The sequence below is a fragment of the Syngnathus floridae genome, chromosome 18 (genome assembly GCF_059516105.1).
Source record: "Syngnathus floridae isolate MCC-2025c chromosome 18, RoL_Sflo_1.0, whole genome shotgun sequence".
NCBI lineage: Eukaryota > Metazoa > Chordata > Actinopteri > Syngnathiformes > Syngnathidae > Syngnathus > Syngnathus floridae.
This window is the reverse complement of record NC_142430.1, coordinates 10,782,467-10,797,031: the sequence shown is the minus strand read 5'-3', so window position 1 is coordinate 10,797,031 and position 14,565 is coordinate 10,782,467. Positions and strand designations below refer to the sequence as shown.

Genomic DNA, 14,565 nt, shown 5'->3' with positions numbered 1-14,565 from the left:
ATTATTATTACTGATAAACGTTGATCAGAGTGCCACCGTAATGATTGTGGTCATCTGATCTGAGGCGACGATTCAGTCTAAAATGGATCAATTTAGATTTTGGAATAATGACGTCAAATGCAGCCAATTTGATTGATGATGGGCTTCACTTGGGTGTGTAATAATTGTAGCGCACGCACATGTGAACCACATGTAGACGAAATGGCACGTTAACGACTCTCCCAACACGTCAAGTAGTAGTCACACTAAAGTGGCACTAGATGGCGGAAGTGCGCCACAATGAAAAGCCAAGCAGCAGTCAAGACCAAGCCGGCCCGCCCGCCCGCTGGGCGCGCCTTCACCCAGGTTGCCTGGCCTTGCGGGGAGGGCAAATCGCCCCGCCCCAAACTGAGGCCGGCCACACCTTTCTTTAACCTTCCTTCGGTGCTCGGACTCGTCGGGTCCCAAGGCGAGATGGCTTCGACGGCGCCTTCCCTAATTGACGTCATCACGTCGCTGACCTGCAAAACATTTGCTCCCTCCGTTCAAATAGAAAAGACCTGTCTTCGAAATTAGTTGGCACTTTTAACCCACGTGAGATGCTTCTACAAAGATGTACAGAAAGGCTAGCAATAGTTTTTGTGAAAGTGTTTTTTCATCCATTTTGAGACTGGCCATCCCCGGCCTGCAACGTCACTCGCGTTTTGGTTTTTAAACCACGACGCTTTCCAAGGGCCCTTATGGGCAATAACTTTGGGAGATCTTGTGAGCGGCATTTCCATAAGAACTCATACGCTAGATTTTATTTATTTTTTTCTCTTCAAGCGCTCAGAGTCAAGTTCTTGCCCGGGTCAACGCTTTTTGTTTTACAGTGATCTGCACTTTGTTGTTTAGAAGCAGCAGGAGGTTTGTTTGACGTCATGCCGGTGCTATTTGGAGAGGACTAAAGGTGCACCAAGCTAGCAAGCAAAATGCTGCAAACGCAGCAAACGCAAGGCGAAAGGTCGTCTTTTGTTGCTGTTGGAATGATGCTGCAATCAACTGCTGATGCATCGGCCTGTCCTCTAAGATGTAGGGTGGGGGGAGGGTGTCAAGTGGCAGTTCCCCCCCCCCCGCAGCTTAAAAGGATGACAAGATGCTCCAAATGCGGACATGCTCTCAGGGGGCCACGGAGGCAAACGGCCGGCCCGATCACTTGCAGATGAGCGCGTGCCATCCATGCATTGTGTTGCTTCCACCAATAAAGACAGACAGACAGACAGACAGACAGACAAGTGCGTTTGGTTGGAGTCAATGCTACACACACTTTATTGGTCAGTAGGAAAAGGGGAAACCTGGGACACCACATAAAGGGCTTCATTTTTGTACTTGTAAATTGCATATGTGTCTGTGAGCGCTTCTTGGACTGTTTTGGCCGGATGGGAGTTTTGTTGAGTGCAAGTGAGAGCTTTCTTGTAATGTTTGAGGTCAAGTGAGCAAACGCAACTTAGCAAGGTGCACGTGCGCCTTGCGTGCCTCCAGAGGAAGCTTGCGCATTTGTCAAAATCGCCGTGTGTGTGTGTGTGGCTTCACGTCGTTTGAGAGCGCGAATTACAAGTTTTGCATGTGACATGGGTGGGGGGGCGGGGGGTTGTCAAATAAATAAAAATAAATAGAACAAACCGTATCACATGACTGATGGCAGCAGAAGTCTGCAGAGCTTTTAGTGGATAAAAAATGAGTAATTTCTACATGGATCAATTGCTTCCAGACCTTGTTGAACAAGAGCATTGTTGATGGAGGGCTAAAAAGAGGATTCTTCAGAGGATGCTCGCGGCGCGCAATCAAACGCTCCAATGGCGGGAATGTGAAGAATACCATCTCAACGTATCTTACCATGTCAACGGAAGGAGACCAAGAGCGCCGGAGTGGAGCAGACAAGCGGCCGTTTGGACCGCATTGGGAACAGCGTGAAGGGAAGCTGGCCATGTTGTTTTGCTTCCAAGAATGGGAGCGGCACGCCGCTGCTGACAACGTAATCATGGCTGGCTCTCTCGCTGTGAACTTAGCCTTTGCTAGCTGACAGAGGAGGCCACACGGCCGCCGTGCAGGCTGCTCTGTGGCGCTCTTGCACAAAGGAATGCTCACTCTCTCGCGTTTGTTTGCTATCTTAGTTTAGCATTTGCTAGCGTAGCTTAGCATTTGCCTTTTTAGGACGCAGGAAGTGACACGCCCGCACCGAATAAATGCCGCCGCGCACGTGTTCGGGGCGGGAAAAGAACTTTGCAACAAAGTGCGGAATGTGCGGAAAGCCGACCAAGCGAGGCCGAGCCCCGGGCTGGCCGGCCGGCCGGCCGGCCCCGATAATCTTGCTGGACTCTTCACAGCGAGGTGGACTGCTTGATGCTGTGGAAGCTGACCCGCGACGGCGAGGTGGGGATGGACACGGCCTGCGTCATCCTGGCCCGGATGGAGTGCTGCTCCTGCCAGCGGCGGAAGCGCTTTCTGGCGGCCGAGCGCACCTGAAGGAAGGACGACAAAGGGACAGCCAGCGCAAAATTTCACTCTGCAGCCCAGCCCAGCCCAGCCCAGCCCAGCCCTCCCTCCCTCCCGACCCTTTCCTCCTCGACACGCGTGACGGAAGAAGATGAGACGTGGGCTTCGCCACCTCGTTCCGGCCGCAACCTCGCAATCGATATCCGGCGGGCGTGAGCCATCAAAGCCCTCGCCGCCGTCGTTCGTCATCTTAGCGGCCGGCTGTCGCCATGGCGACCGCAGTTCGGCCCCGCCAAGGCATCCCGGAGCGCTGCCTTGTTTAAGCGCGCGCGTCCGTGCGGCTGTTTGCGCAAGGTCAAAAAGGGCACGCAACCATTTCCCGTGTGGCGTTTGCGGTGACTTTTTTGCGCGGCCGGCGGGCGGTCGTCATGGCAACGCGGTGGTAAAGGATGAGCGGGCCAACTTACCTCACTGTTCAGGAAGCAGTAAAAGACGGACACGAAGAAGCCCTGAGGGACGGATGCAGAAAAGGGGCAAAGGTCAGCGCGCCGGCCGGCCGGCCGGACGAGAGCCCTGCCATGCGTACCTGGAAGGACTCCAGGAAGGAGTTGAAGTAGATGAAGACCAGCTGCGAGATCTCATCCTCGCCGGGATTGACGAAGAAGAGCATGTAGGTGATGCCCAAAAGGGGGAGCAGCACCAGCGTGGCCTTCACCGCTTTCCTGCCAGGACAATCGGGGCAGGGGTGAGCAGGTGGGCGGTCGCCGCCGGCGCCCCCCACTGGCGCCCCCCCTGCCTGCGCCGGCCCCACGTCTACCTATACTGAATGGTCTCCGAGGTGGTGGACGCTCGCAGTTTGGTCATCAGGATCCTGACGATGTTGAAGAGGAAGATGAAGTTGATCTGAAACAGGCACGCGCGGCAACATCAGTGCACGCACGCGCCCGCCACCTTGGTTGACTTTGCCAATGTAGACGCCCAAAAGCTGGCGGGCGGGCGGGCTTCAGGGGCCGCTCGCTCCGCGCCCTGGACGCTTCACGCAACATCGACGAGAAGGCGACTCACCACCAGAACCAGAATCATTGGACCCTGGTAAATGTAGTCCGTGTAAACCCCCGCCCGCTTCCCAAACCAGCACCTGTAGACGGACGGCGGCAGACGGACAGGCGTCAGCGCAAAAGCGGCCTTCGATGAGGCCGAGCGGAACCCACTTCTCGTTGTCGTAGTAGAGCTTCCCGATGGCCCAGGCCACGATGATGGGGAACGGGATACACCAGCCGATGCAGATGAACATCCACTTGCGCAGCTTGTCGGTGGAATACGTGAGCACGATGGCGGTGTGCAGGTAGCAGCCTTCGCCAAACATCCAGAAGAAATTGGTGGAGTGGAAGTAGTTGAAGCAGGCCGTGACCAGGCGGCACCACACCTTCAAAAGGTCAAAGTGAGAGACGTCCAGAGATGCTGCCGGCAGCAGCCAGCCGGCAGCGTTTCCACTCACACCTACCACGTTGCTCTCGTGCACCTCGGGGCTCATGGTGAGCTGCACCACAAACCAGGTGGCGTTCCTCAGGATGAAGGCGCTGATCAGGTTCCAGTGGATGATGTTCCTCAGGCAGCGGATGCTCCTGCCGGAAAAAGCGCCTTGAGCGGCCGGCCCCACCGTGCGCTCCAGGAAGCCTTTTGTGCTCCCCGGATCCAGATGAGGGCGGCGAGCCAGCCGCGCAAAGGAAGGAAGGAAGGAAGGAAGGAAGGAAGGAAGGAAGGAAGGAAGGAAGGAAGGAAGGAAGGACGGCGCTAAAAACACGGCTGCTGACCTTTCACGCTAGTTAGGCTGACAGGTGCGCTCGATGGGGAGGCGGGCGCAGCAAAAAGCGTCTTTGTTTGATGCCTCGAGGGAGGGGGTGAGGGAGGGGGAAGGGCCTCAGGCTGCCTGACAAAAAGTCAACATGGTCGCCAACGACTGAGTGGCCATCAGACCACATGGAGAATGCAGGGGACAAGCCCCACGTCTCATCTCTTTTTCTGGAGTGGTTTTGCTCCAATTTGTGGCGTGCGCCCCTCCCTCACGCTCCCCCCCCCTCCCTCACGCTCCCCCTCCCTCCCTCCCTCCCTCCCTCCGCCCGTCCCCACCCGAGGGACGGCGGCTCGTCCCAACACGACTTGTGCATAAACGCGTCGGTGTTGAGCCTTTTTGGCTTTTGCGCTTTTCACACTTGCTAAGTCAGAGTCGGATTGATGAACCCCTGCAAACCCAACCTGCCCCCCTCCCCCAGGGTCCTCTTTGTTCCACTTTGCTCACCTCAAACACAGGAAGAGGAAGAAGGCCACCAGGAGCGCCAGCATGGAGATGACGTGTCCCAGGAAGTTGATGATCACTGCCATCTGGTAGTGCATCTTGCCCTTTTTCTGAAAAGGCCAACAAGCGCATGGAGCGGTCGTCAACCATTTGGGACGGGGCGGCGCAAAGACCGCTCAGAGGCATCAGCTCTTTTTTTTGGCCTTGGTGGCACACGCCGGCGGGGGATTAACAGCATTAATCCGCACGTCGGCTCCCCCGATTCTCACAAATGCATTCCGCGGTGGGTGGCTGGCACGATGTCGTTTGACACAAGCGGCCGAGCTTCCTTCTCGCGAGCACCACCGGTCCGTTTGGCCTTCAGGTTCACTTTGGGGGCTTTGGCAAGCATTGTCGCTTTGGCTCACCTCTTGGTGCAGGATGGCCTTGCACATGGAGTAGTTGCCCTTGGGAGCCCACGTGCCGTTGGACAGGCACTTCCTGTACACGCTGTCTGCACGCACACACGCGCACACGCGCGCACACGCGCGCACACACACACAGACACACGCGACACGTCACATGGGAGCAACACGACGACAGCATTATGAATCGAAATAACAAAGAGCTGAAAATGCCATTCATTCCGACACAAAGACAGCAAATGACTTGAAAGTGACAACATGAATTAGGTTGCCGTGCCACCTTTTTGTGCACCTTCAATGCCAGCATCAGAAGACTAAATCTGCTTGTGCGCATTGTCAACACGGGTGTGTCAAGCGAGCGCTCTTGCGTCCTTTCTCACATGATTGACACGTCGGCAAAGTCTTGTCAGGTAAGGGGAAAGGAGGAAACGCTGGGCAGAGACCAAAAGCCAACGGGACCAAACATCAGGTGGCACGTGAGGAGAGAGCGTAGCCCGAGGGCGTCGGCGCGCTAACGTACTCGCGGCCTGCCTGCCTGCCTGCCTTCTAAAAATAGCCAGGCGGCGCCCAAGGGGGAAACGTCATCTGGCATCAGGATTAGCCCCGTCACGCTCCAGTCCCCAAAGCCACACGGATCTGCCGCCGCCCCGCTCCAGATTGGTCTCGCACGCGGCGTCCCCGTATACGAGCGGTGCCGTCGGCCGCTCCGCTCTTGCCCGTCACTCGCTGGCTCCCAGCCAAATCCAAAAACGACCACCTCCGAGCAAATTGCGGGATGGCTCAGAGACGCGCGGCACTCCGCTGACGCCACGTGTTGCCAGAAAGAAAAAGGCAAAGTAGCCACGGAGACGCGCCGTCGGTCGCCGTCTGGCTGCATGGCGGAAACCTACGCGTTTGCTTTGGGGCGCAATTTGGGGGGGGGGGGGGGGGGGTGTCTCGGGAAGACTCAAGTATGCGGCAGCCCACTCCATGTTTGTCCCATCTTGCAATCAATGGGATGCATCTTGGTCCGGCGCGAGCTGGCAAGAGAGCCGGCCCGCTGCACGACCGCAATGTCAGACAGCGGCAGCAGGAGCAGCAGCCTATTGGCGGACTCCACGCTTGAATCCGAGGAGCCGCCGCATATATGCCGCATGCGGCAATGCCTCCGTGCAAATATTTGGCAGTGTAGTCCGCAAGCGCTAACGTGCTGACGGCCGTCTAAAAATAGCAGCGCCCCGGCCGCTGGGCGGGGAAACTGCGCTGGAGCGTCCGGCCAGCCGCGACCTTGCCGACAGAGAAGCCGCTTTGCGGTTCTGAGCTCAGACGCTCATATTTCAGCGCTCATCCGTGGCGGCGAGCAGGTGCGCCAAATTGGCGTGCGGGATGCAGTGCATCATCTGCACCGCAGCCCAGCCCAGCCCACACCTCCCCTCCCCTCGCCTCCCCTCCCCTCCCTCCCTCCTCAATTTCCACTCCTGGGAATGGGAAGGGCGGGCGCTTTGGTGGGCCGGCCAACTCAAGACTCTGCTTATGCAAAGGTGCGAGCCACCTCTGCTCCGCTCCGGCTCATCTCAGCCACGTGAGAGCGACTCGACTCGACTTTTTCAGCGGGCGGCCGGCGGGCTGCCCGACCCGACGCGCTCTCGGCTGTCGTTTGTGCAACAAGTCAAGAGCTCGGGCGCAAACAAAAACTTTGCTGCTACTTTGGAGGCTGACGACAGAAATGGTCGGCAATGCAACCGCGCAAAATTCTTCTTTGCATTTGGGCCAAAAGACAGAAAGCGGAACACCTTCCTACCGCGCCACAGGGAATTGACTGCCGGTGCGGAGGTTTATTAGTCGGAGAACAACCCCCCACACTCGCAGCTCCATCTTGACGTGCGCAAATCGGCAGTGTGAGTCATGGGGGGGGGGGCGCACAATGGGGCTGGCAGGGGAGTGGGGGGGGGGGGCTAGTCTGCACATCCAGCAAGTTGAGCCCATCACGTAAGTGGAGCGGTGAGGTGCGTTGCTTTGGTTTGGCTGGTGGGCCAACTGCGTGTGGGCGCATATTAGCAGCGGTGCTCGTCAGGAGGCAAAACGTTGAGCGGTGGAGAATGTCGGCGATGCTTCTGGAATGGGACCAAAAATCAAAGGAAGAAAAGTCAACAAAAGCAGAAGCGGCAAACGTACAAGGCAACAGAGCCGGATAAGTCCGGGATTTGTCGGAATCTAATTTTGGAAATCCAACCCGATTCCGGAGGGATGATTCATGGAACGACGCACACAATGGACAAGCTATATTTAGAAGGAAACCAAAGCGTGATCATCTTCGGCCCGGTTTGCGCTCTGGCACGTCATCCCGTGAGCCTACGACGATGGGAACCGGGGTTCCCCACGAGAGCGTCGGGACTTTTGGAAAATGCCATCCATCGCCAAAGCGCCAAGGAGAAGACCCCGACGTTGGCGAGCAAATGCAACAAGCGCCTGCCCGTGTGCGCTTGTGCAATTATTACCAGCCAGCAAAGTCGCCAACGTGACTAATGTTGACAGAGATGCCAGAGGAGTCACGTGACCCGGCTTCCGGCCTCGTTAAATATTCAGCAAGTATGAATAATGAACCGAGAGTTAAGAATAGAGCGCTTAAGAATACTCCACAATCAATAACGCCACCCGGGCGGGCGGTTGGCTATCGATATCTTCCCAAATGTCCGCGCGACCTTGCCGCCGAACATGCCGACACCAGCCACGCCAACGGATGCTTTAGCCTCCTTAACACGCTAAGGAAGAAGATCGGCCACGCCCGACGGCTGAGCGCGCGCAATCGTCCCGACGCCGACAGATGAATTAGCCGTTAGCCGAGCCCGTCTGCCCTCCTCCGACTTTGATGAGATTCACATTGATGTTGTGTGTTGTTTTTTTTAAATGTCAACACGAGGTGAGAAAATGGCCACGCTTAGGCTAATTAGCGGCCTTGCGCATACGCTCGCTCGGCTGCCGCCATGAGAAAGGACGAAGCCTGGAGCGGCAAAACAAAACAACAAGAAAGCCGCGGAGGCCACGGAGACGTCACTAAGCCACGACATGGGCATAAACCGTTGACATCATCACGTGTCCGAGCACGTGTCGTCGCCGCCGCCGCCCCCGTGCGTCCTCATTTTTGTTCCCCTTTCTGTCTTTTGGCCAATTTGAACGCTCAAGCTAATTTGTGCAAACAAAGACAAACACACGCGAGCCCGCGGGCGCGCCGCAACGTTTCTCTTTGTCTGTGCGACTTGTTTGACGATGCCTTTGATGGTGGCACGTGCTCTAGGTGGCGCTGTTCTTACTGGTGGTGTTGTAGCGGACGCCGTAGAACATCTCGGGACAAGGTCTGGACACCACGTGAGCGGCGGGGCTGCGGGGCCAGCAGGTGCCGATGCCGTCCAGCGACGCCTCGCAGTACGCGTCCGCAACTGCAAGACGAGCGGCGCCGAGCCGGCTTAGCTTGCGCTCGCTCGCGCGCGCGTGCGCGGCCGGCGCGTCGTTGGCCCACCGCTCGGTGCGACGCTGCCGTTGCTCGGCGCGACGCTGCCGTTGCTCTGTGTCTCGTTCCAGGAGGACGATTCCAGCCATTGTCCTGCAAAGAGAAAGGAGGCCAGATGTGGGCCGGTTTTGCCCGCGTCAAGAGCGAGCGCTTTCGGAGCCCTCCTCCCCAATCCTCGCCTGCGCTCGGACAGCAATGTCCCTGCATGACGTAAGCGCGCTCGGGCCAAGGAGCGTTCCGATACGTGCGCCTTTCAAGGTTAGCGAATGAATGTTCAAAACACGATGTGCCCGTGCGCGCGTTTAAGGGCAACGCTAAGCGACGCTGACAGGGGTCCCCCGCGGCCACACGAGCGCCACCGCAGCAAAGACCAAGGCGCTCGTGTCCCCGGGCCTCGCCTTCGACAACACCAGACCGGAAGGAGGGAGGGAGGGAGGGGGCCTTCGCGCGGGCAGGCCGGCGTTGACTTAAACACCCTTTGAGACGTCAAAGCCACTCAAGTCACGCTTCTTTTGAACAAATCTTAATCCATCTGTTGGGAATGGAGTCCAACGGACATTCTTACCGGACAAGGAGGAGTCGGCGGCCGCCGCCGCGAGGATGGCGTCGCACGTCAAATCGGCCTGGCGACCCGGCGGCAGGAAGACCAAGAAGGTGGCGCACATCTGCAGAAACGCACGCAAACGTCACAACGGCGGAAAGTCGGGCCGAGCGAGGCCCGCCGGGCACTTTGGCGCGTGCTGACCTTTTGCTCGGGAAATTGTTTCCGTAGATTGGGAACGCTCCTTTTGTTTTGCATGTGGGCCTCCCTGCGTCAAACTAGCTGGAACGACACGGCGTGACACGGGGAGGACGTGTCAAGGTCACGCCGAGGCGTGCCTTGGTGCGCCGCCGTCTGTCAGCTCTCGTGTCCAATGTTTTTCCAAGCAGATCGCGGCTGCGCTTTCATCTCAGATGGCTTTGGTGCCACCCGGATGAGCGTGCGGAAACATCGGCGGGACGGGAAAATCCTGAGCGGAACCTCGCCATTCAAAGAGCTGTCACAACTTTGGAGCGTGACGTGGTGATCTGAACATCTGAATATCCCCACCGCAAGATCCTAAGCAGAGTGTCTCAGGGGTTCAGACTGGAGCATTGCGACCGGCAGATGCCCACGGGAACGTTTGCAACAAAACATCCAAACGGGAACCCGAACCGACGTTGTGACGAGAACGATAGCGATTTTTTTTGTTTGTTTGTCCAGCGAGCGCGTGTTGTGGGCTCCGATGAAGCCGGCGGCTTTGTGTCATCCGAAAAGTCCAAAAGCAGCGCAGCGCAGCGCAGCACAGGACTTGAGCGCTACGTTGGAAAGTTCACTGAACACCATGACAGATGATGGTCAGCAAAGGCGACCTTTCGTGAGCGACCATTCGCCCGTGTGTCAAACGCTCAATTGGTTGCGCGAGACCTGCTCTCTATCGCGAGACCGCTGGCTGCCCTCGCTACATCCCAACAAAGCTGCGCAAGATTGTTTCGTCAGAAAGAAAGTTGGGGAAAGCCTTTCTTTCCCTTTGCTCACCTCTGAACAATCTTTTGCTTGTCAATGACGCCTACACGCTACGCTGACGCGCTTTGGGGACACGCACGCACGCAAGCAAGCAGCGGGACAAAAGCGCAAACGAGCGAGCTCACGTGTGCACGCGGCAATCAATCGAGTCATCAGAAGAGGGAAGAAAAGAACTCACTCACCTGGAGGACAAACATTTTGCCCTTACATCGTTCCCAGAACAGGAAGAAAAGAGAGGGAGAAAAAGAAGACAAGTTGTTGCGCTCATGGGGGAGAGCGTATGTTGCGTTCACGGGCACCACTTGGAGTGTTGGTGGGCACCGCGGGGGGCGGGGCGGGGCGGCAGGTGGAGGAGTGTTGTTGTCTGCGGCCGGCCGGCCGGCCAGCCGGCTGCCTGACTGCCTGCCTGCCTGGCGATCGCTCCTCTCCCTCCCTGTCCCTCCGTCCGTCCTCAAGCGAACCTCCTCGTCCTCCTTCTCCTGTCCTTCTGCCGGCGTGACCACAAGTCCACGACGCGTCGGCACATCCAGCTGGCGGTGACGCGCCGCGGACACGCGCCTCAGCGCACCGCCCACCCGAGGCGAGAGGCGCGCCCGCCCTCCGCCTCGCGATGGATGGCGGGGAAAGGTGACAAGGTTCCAGCACAAGTGAGCCACTCGGTCGGGCGGGCGCCAAAGTTGTGCAGCAGCGAAAGCGAGACAGAAAGAAAGCACATCTGCCTGCACGCCTGCCGCCTCCACCCACGTGACTGAGTGTTCCCATTTGGACCGGCGCCAAAGTAGGAGGGGCTCAGGCGCTTAGCACGCGCACGCGCTTTACTGAACACAGCCACCAGAAAAGGTGATGACGTCAGCAGTCGTCGTCCTTCCATCAGCGGCGAGATTCTGACAAGTCCGACAACTCGTAAAGCAGTTCAAGAAACGGTGAACACAGCTGCCATGCCAAACAATGAACCAACCCAGGGCCAAATAAAAGAGGAGAGGACACGAGCTGAGCTGAGCTGAGCTGAGCCGAGCCGAGCCGAGACGCGATCCGTGAATGAGCCGACAAACGCGTCAGCAAATGAAGCAATGACCCGAGGAGCGAACAGAGGCTGTCCAACTTGGCCTTGTCTGAACGACGGTCAATATTCTGCCCACGTTTGGTCCAAAGGAGACGGTCGCAAACGTCTGCTTCGAACGTGGAGCAAACGGTCACCGCCATTTTGGGACCGGCCCAAAAGTCAAACGACCACTTCCGTCAATCGGAAGATTCGTCCTTCATTCACGTCAACAAAAGCCACGGCTGAAGGAAGAAGCGGCAAATGCCAGGCCGGCGACGCGACAGGAAGCCGCCTCGACGTTGCCGTTGAATGGCGAACGATGCGGACAGCGCCGACCGGGGCCTTCGGGACTTTTGTGCTCTGGCGAATTGGGGAGCACGTGCTGCCTTGGAGAGTCAGGGGAACTGAGAGTGACGCTTCTGGGAGGTTGGAGAAGACATTGAAAGGAGGCCAAATGTGGACGAGCAAACAAAGGCTCACCGGCCCATTGGCCGCGGGTGTCGGACGGGACAAACGGCGGGCGGCTCGTCATGGTCAAAGCAGCTGTGTTTTCCTTGTCGGGACTTGCGTAACGCGGGTATTTTAATCCCCTTGCCTGCAGCTGCGAGTGCGCCAATGCTGAGAGCGCCATGCGGCCACCCGAGCATCCGCCCGCTCGCCCCCTCCCGACGCCGTCCCCCAAATCTGCAAGACGATTTCTCTTCAATCAGGCAACATGCGCAGCAGTAATCCCTCCTGGTTCACACGCGCTTGGCCTCGTTTTCCCCAAACTAAAATCAATTGTCGAAGCTAACACAAAGACGCTAACGTGTCAACGCTTAAGGCAAGAAGCTAAAGGTGGCACCATGGACGAGGCTAACGTGCCGAAAGTGAGGTGAAGCTCGCCAGCGAGCGAGGGCCTCGTTTGGAACGACGCGACGGAGCCGCTGAGGACGCTTTGATGTTTACTACTTTCTACAAAGTAATTGTCAAAGTACTTTAGCGATGGAGTACTTTTCCAAAGTAGTATGGGGGCTTAAAAAAAACTTCAAAGACTTTGTGAGCTCGTCAAGTTTTGACCCAGAAAACCAAGACAGATAGATGCCTTCGTCTAACTTGTGTGTGTGGTTTTTTTTGTGTTGTGAGAATGTGTCCTTCCGGGGGTGTTAGTGTGTGCCAACGCGTGTGAGTGTGTGTTTGCCGACGCATGTCGTTGTTTGTTTGCGCGCATTGGCACCACCAGAAACTTGGCACCACCCAAACTTGTGATTCTTTTCCAACACATGTCAACAAAGGCTGCGTTGGGAATGGTTTGGCTCCTTCCCGACTCCCCAAACGACAAAAAGGGATTCGCGGCGGGCTTGTCAGAAGAACACTCGGGCCGCAGTTCGCTTCCGACGTTACTCTGGATGTAGCGGGCCCGTCCAAAATCCCTTTGTTGCGATCCGGGAGGAGAATGACGAAGAGAGCGGTTGCCAACGACGCCCAAAACAAGTTTTTGAAGCGGGCCCCAACCAGGAATGGAATATGTCGGCGCCGTGCGGAAAACCATTCACCGCTTCGTGACAACATTGGCATTCTTCCAGAGTCAATTGTGATAGACATTCCAGACTACAGAAAAAGGCCAACACTCATTTCGTACGACCATTCTGAACACAGGGGGGAACCGGAGATGGCTACTCTGCCTCGAGAAGATGAACTATTGATTTTGTGCCACAGCGGCGTGGGGAAAACCTGTTAGCGCTTGTCAGATTATTTAGGGATTACATTTGTCACAGGCAGACGACAAAGACGGCCCGGCCCGGCAATCGTCCGCCATGGTTTACACGCGGGCTCCAAGACGAATGACACTCGGCGATTGATGATGGCGGCGTGACAAACGAGCGGCCGTTTCCTAACGAACGGGACTAATCTTCAACGCGCCGCCGACCGACAGCTCTTCCGCCATCGATACTTTTGACGTCTCCTCGCTGGCTCGTCAGTGGACAAAAACGCACGTCGGCTTCACGGGCTGATCGACAAACGCTTGACGCTTGATCCTGATTGGCTATCACCGACGCCCCGGCCGTACACGTCCGGCGTTTAACGTTTCGATCGAGGATCGATACGTCAATACGGCCTTACGTTTTTGCCTCTTTGTGACGCCGGCAAGTGCCGACGTCAAACCACGTGAAAATTCCAAACGGCCGTTGCCCTTTAATGGCTTCTAAAAATAAAAGGCAAGCAGCAGGCAGGCGCGGCAGCAGGAAGCAAACACACAAACACAAACGCGTGAACCCATCAACAAAGAACGGAGCGCGCCGCTTCTTTCACACAGGGATGTATGTCACTTGAAATGTCTTCCGGAGACTTAGATGAGGCCCACATATCCAAGCTAATTATGATGCTACGGTGGAGAAGCCAACATGCATAAGCTACCAACTCGTCTGAAGAAGCTAACATAAAGCTCAAATGTAAAAGCTCGAATAAAGCCAAGTGTAAAAGCAAACATGCAAGGCTAACATTGGCGAATCTCGCCCCAATAGCATAGCACAAGACTTACATGGGGACACAGGCTAAACGTAAGCTAACACAAAGAAGTACAAATGTAAGCTTTGATTTAACCATGCTAGTCCCGTTGCAATCTAAATGTAAGCTAACACAAAGAAGTACAAATGTAAGCTTTGATTTAACCATGCTAGTCCCGTTGCAAACAAATGTCTCTTTTCCACAGGAGACCTGAGCTCAAATGTAGGCTTGGGTATACAAGCTAACATGAAGACTCCATTTAAAAAAAAAACCATACCAACAAGTTGACGCTAACATGTGGAATCTGAATGCAAGAGTCAACGTGAAGCTAGGATAAGAGGCTAAAATCAAGCTCAACGCATAAGCTAAAATGCTATCGAGTCTGTTTTCATCAATCGAAAGGCATTCGACAGCGGGCCAGCGGGCCAGCTAGCCAGCCGGCCAGCCACGCGATGCTGAGAGGTTAGCATGACTTACTTAGCTTGCCGCTACGGTTCCCGCCACCCGCATGCGATTTGGCAGCTCACCTCCGAATGACGTCAGCGTCACGCGACTGACGCTTGTCATTTTGCACTCAGCTGCATGGTGAACACGATGGCCAAAGAAGAAAATAATGAATTAGTTGAATAAAGTAGATCGGGGGGGAGGAAAAAAAAACAAAAAACAACAACCTTAGCCCGAAATTGGAACCCGGGTACAAGGTGTGAAGTAAAAAAACGTTAGTGGTCAGTTTGTTGTCCTCTTCTGCCCTCTGCTGTACCTTTTGTGTCATTACGCCCAAAGGTCGAGCTAACGGAGCTGACTCTTACGTTGAACTGTTCACCAAATTTATCGGAGACATACAAACAC

At 56.2% G+C, this 14,565-nt stretch overlaps 1 protein-coding gene across 9 annotated transcripts; it reads right to left on the bottom strand.

Annotated features, from left to right (window-relative positions):
• Positions 1-2,195: 2,195 nt before the first annotated feature.
• LOC148383053 (corticotropin-releasing hormone receptor 1-like) lies at positions 2,196-14,378 on the bottom strand. Of its 9 annotated transcripts, none has more exons than XM_088360021.1 (13): positions 10,370-14,153; positions 9,207-9,306; positions 8,651-8,734; positions 8,445-8,570; positions 5,158-5,243; positions 4,754-4,860; positions 3,959-4,079; positions 3,666-3,880; positions 3,520-3,592; positions 3,272-3,357; positions 3,041-3,176; positions 2,922-2,963; positions 2,196-2,480 (listed from the first exon to the last, which is right to left on the bottom strand). In XM_088360021.1, the coding sequence occupies exons 1-13, from the start codon at positions 10,382-10,384 to the stop codon at positions 2,340-2,342; spliced, it is 1,332 nt and encodes a 443-aa protein (XP_088216147.1). In that variant the 5' UTR covers positions 10,385-14,153; the 3' UTR covers positions 2,196-2,339. The 9 variants fall into 9 exon arrangements, with proteins under 9 accessions (XP_088216147.1, XP_088216144.1, XP_088216140.1 ...); XM_088360018.1 differs by lacking the exon at positions 10,370-14,153 and adding an exon at positions 9,387-10,286; XM_088360014.1 differs by lacking the exons at positions 2,196-2,480; positions 10,370-14,153 and adding an exon at positions 14,244-14,377 and having other exon boundaries at positions 2,562-2,963; positions 5,158-5,239.
• Between the last annotated feature and the right edge of the window lie 187 nt (positions 14,379-14,565).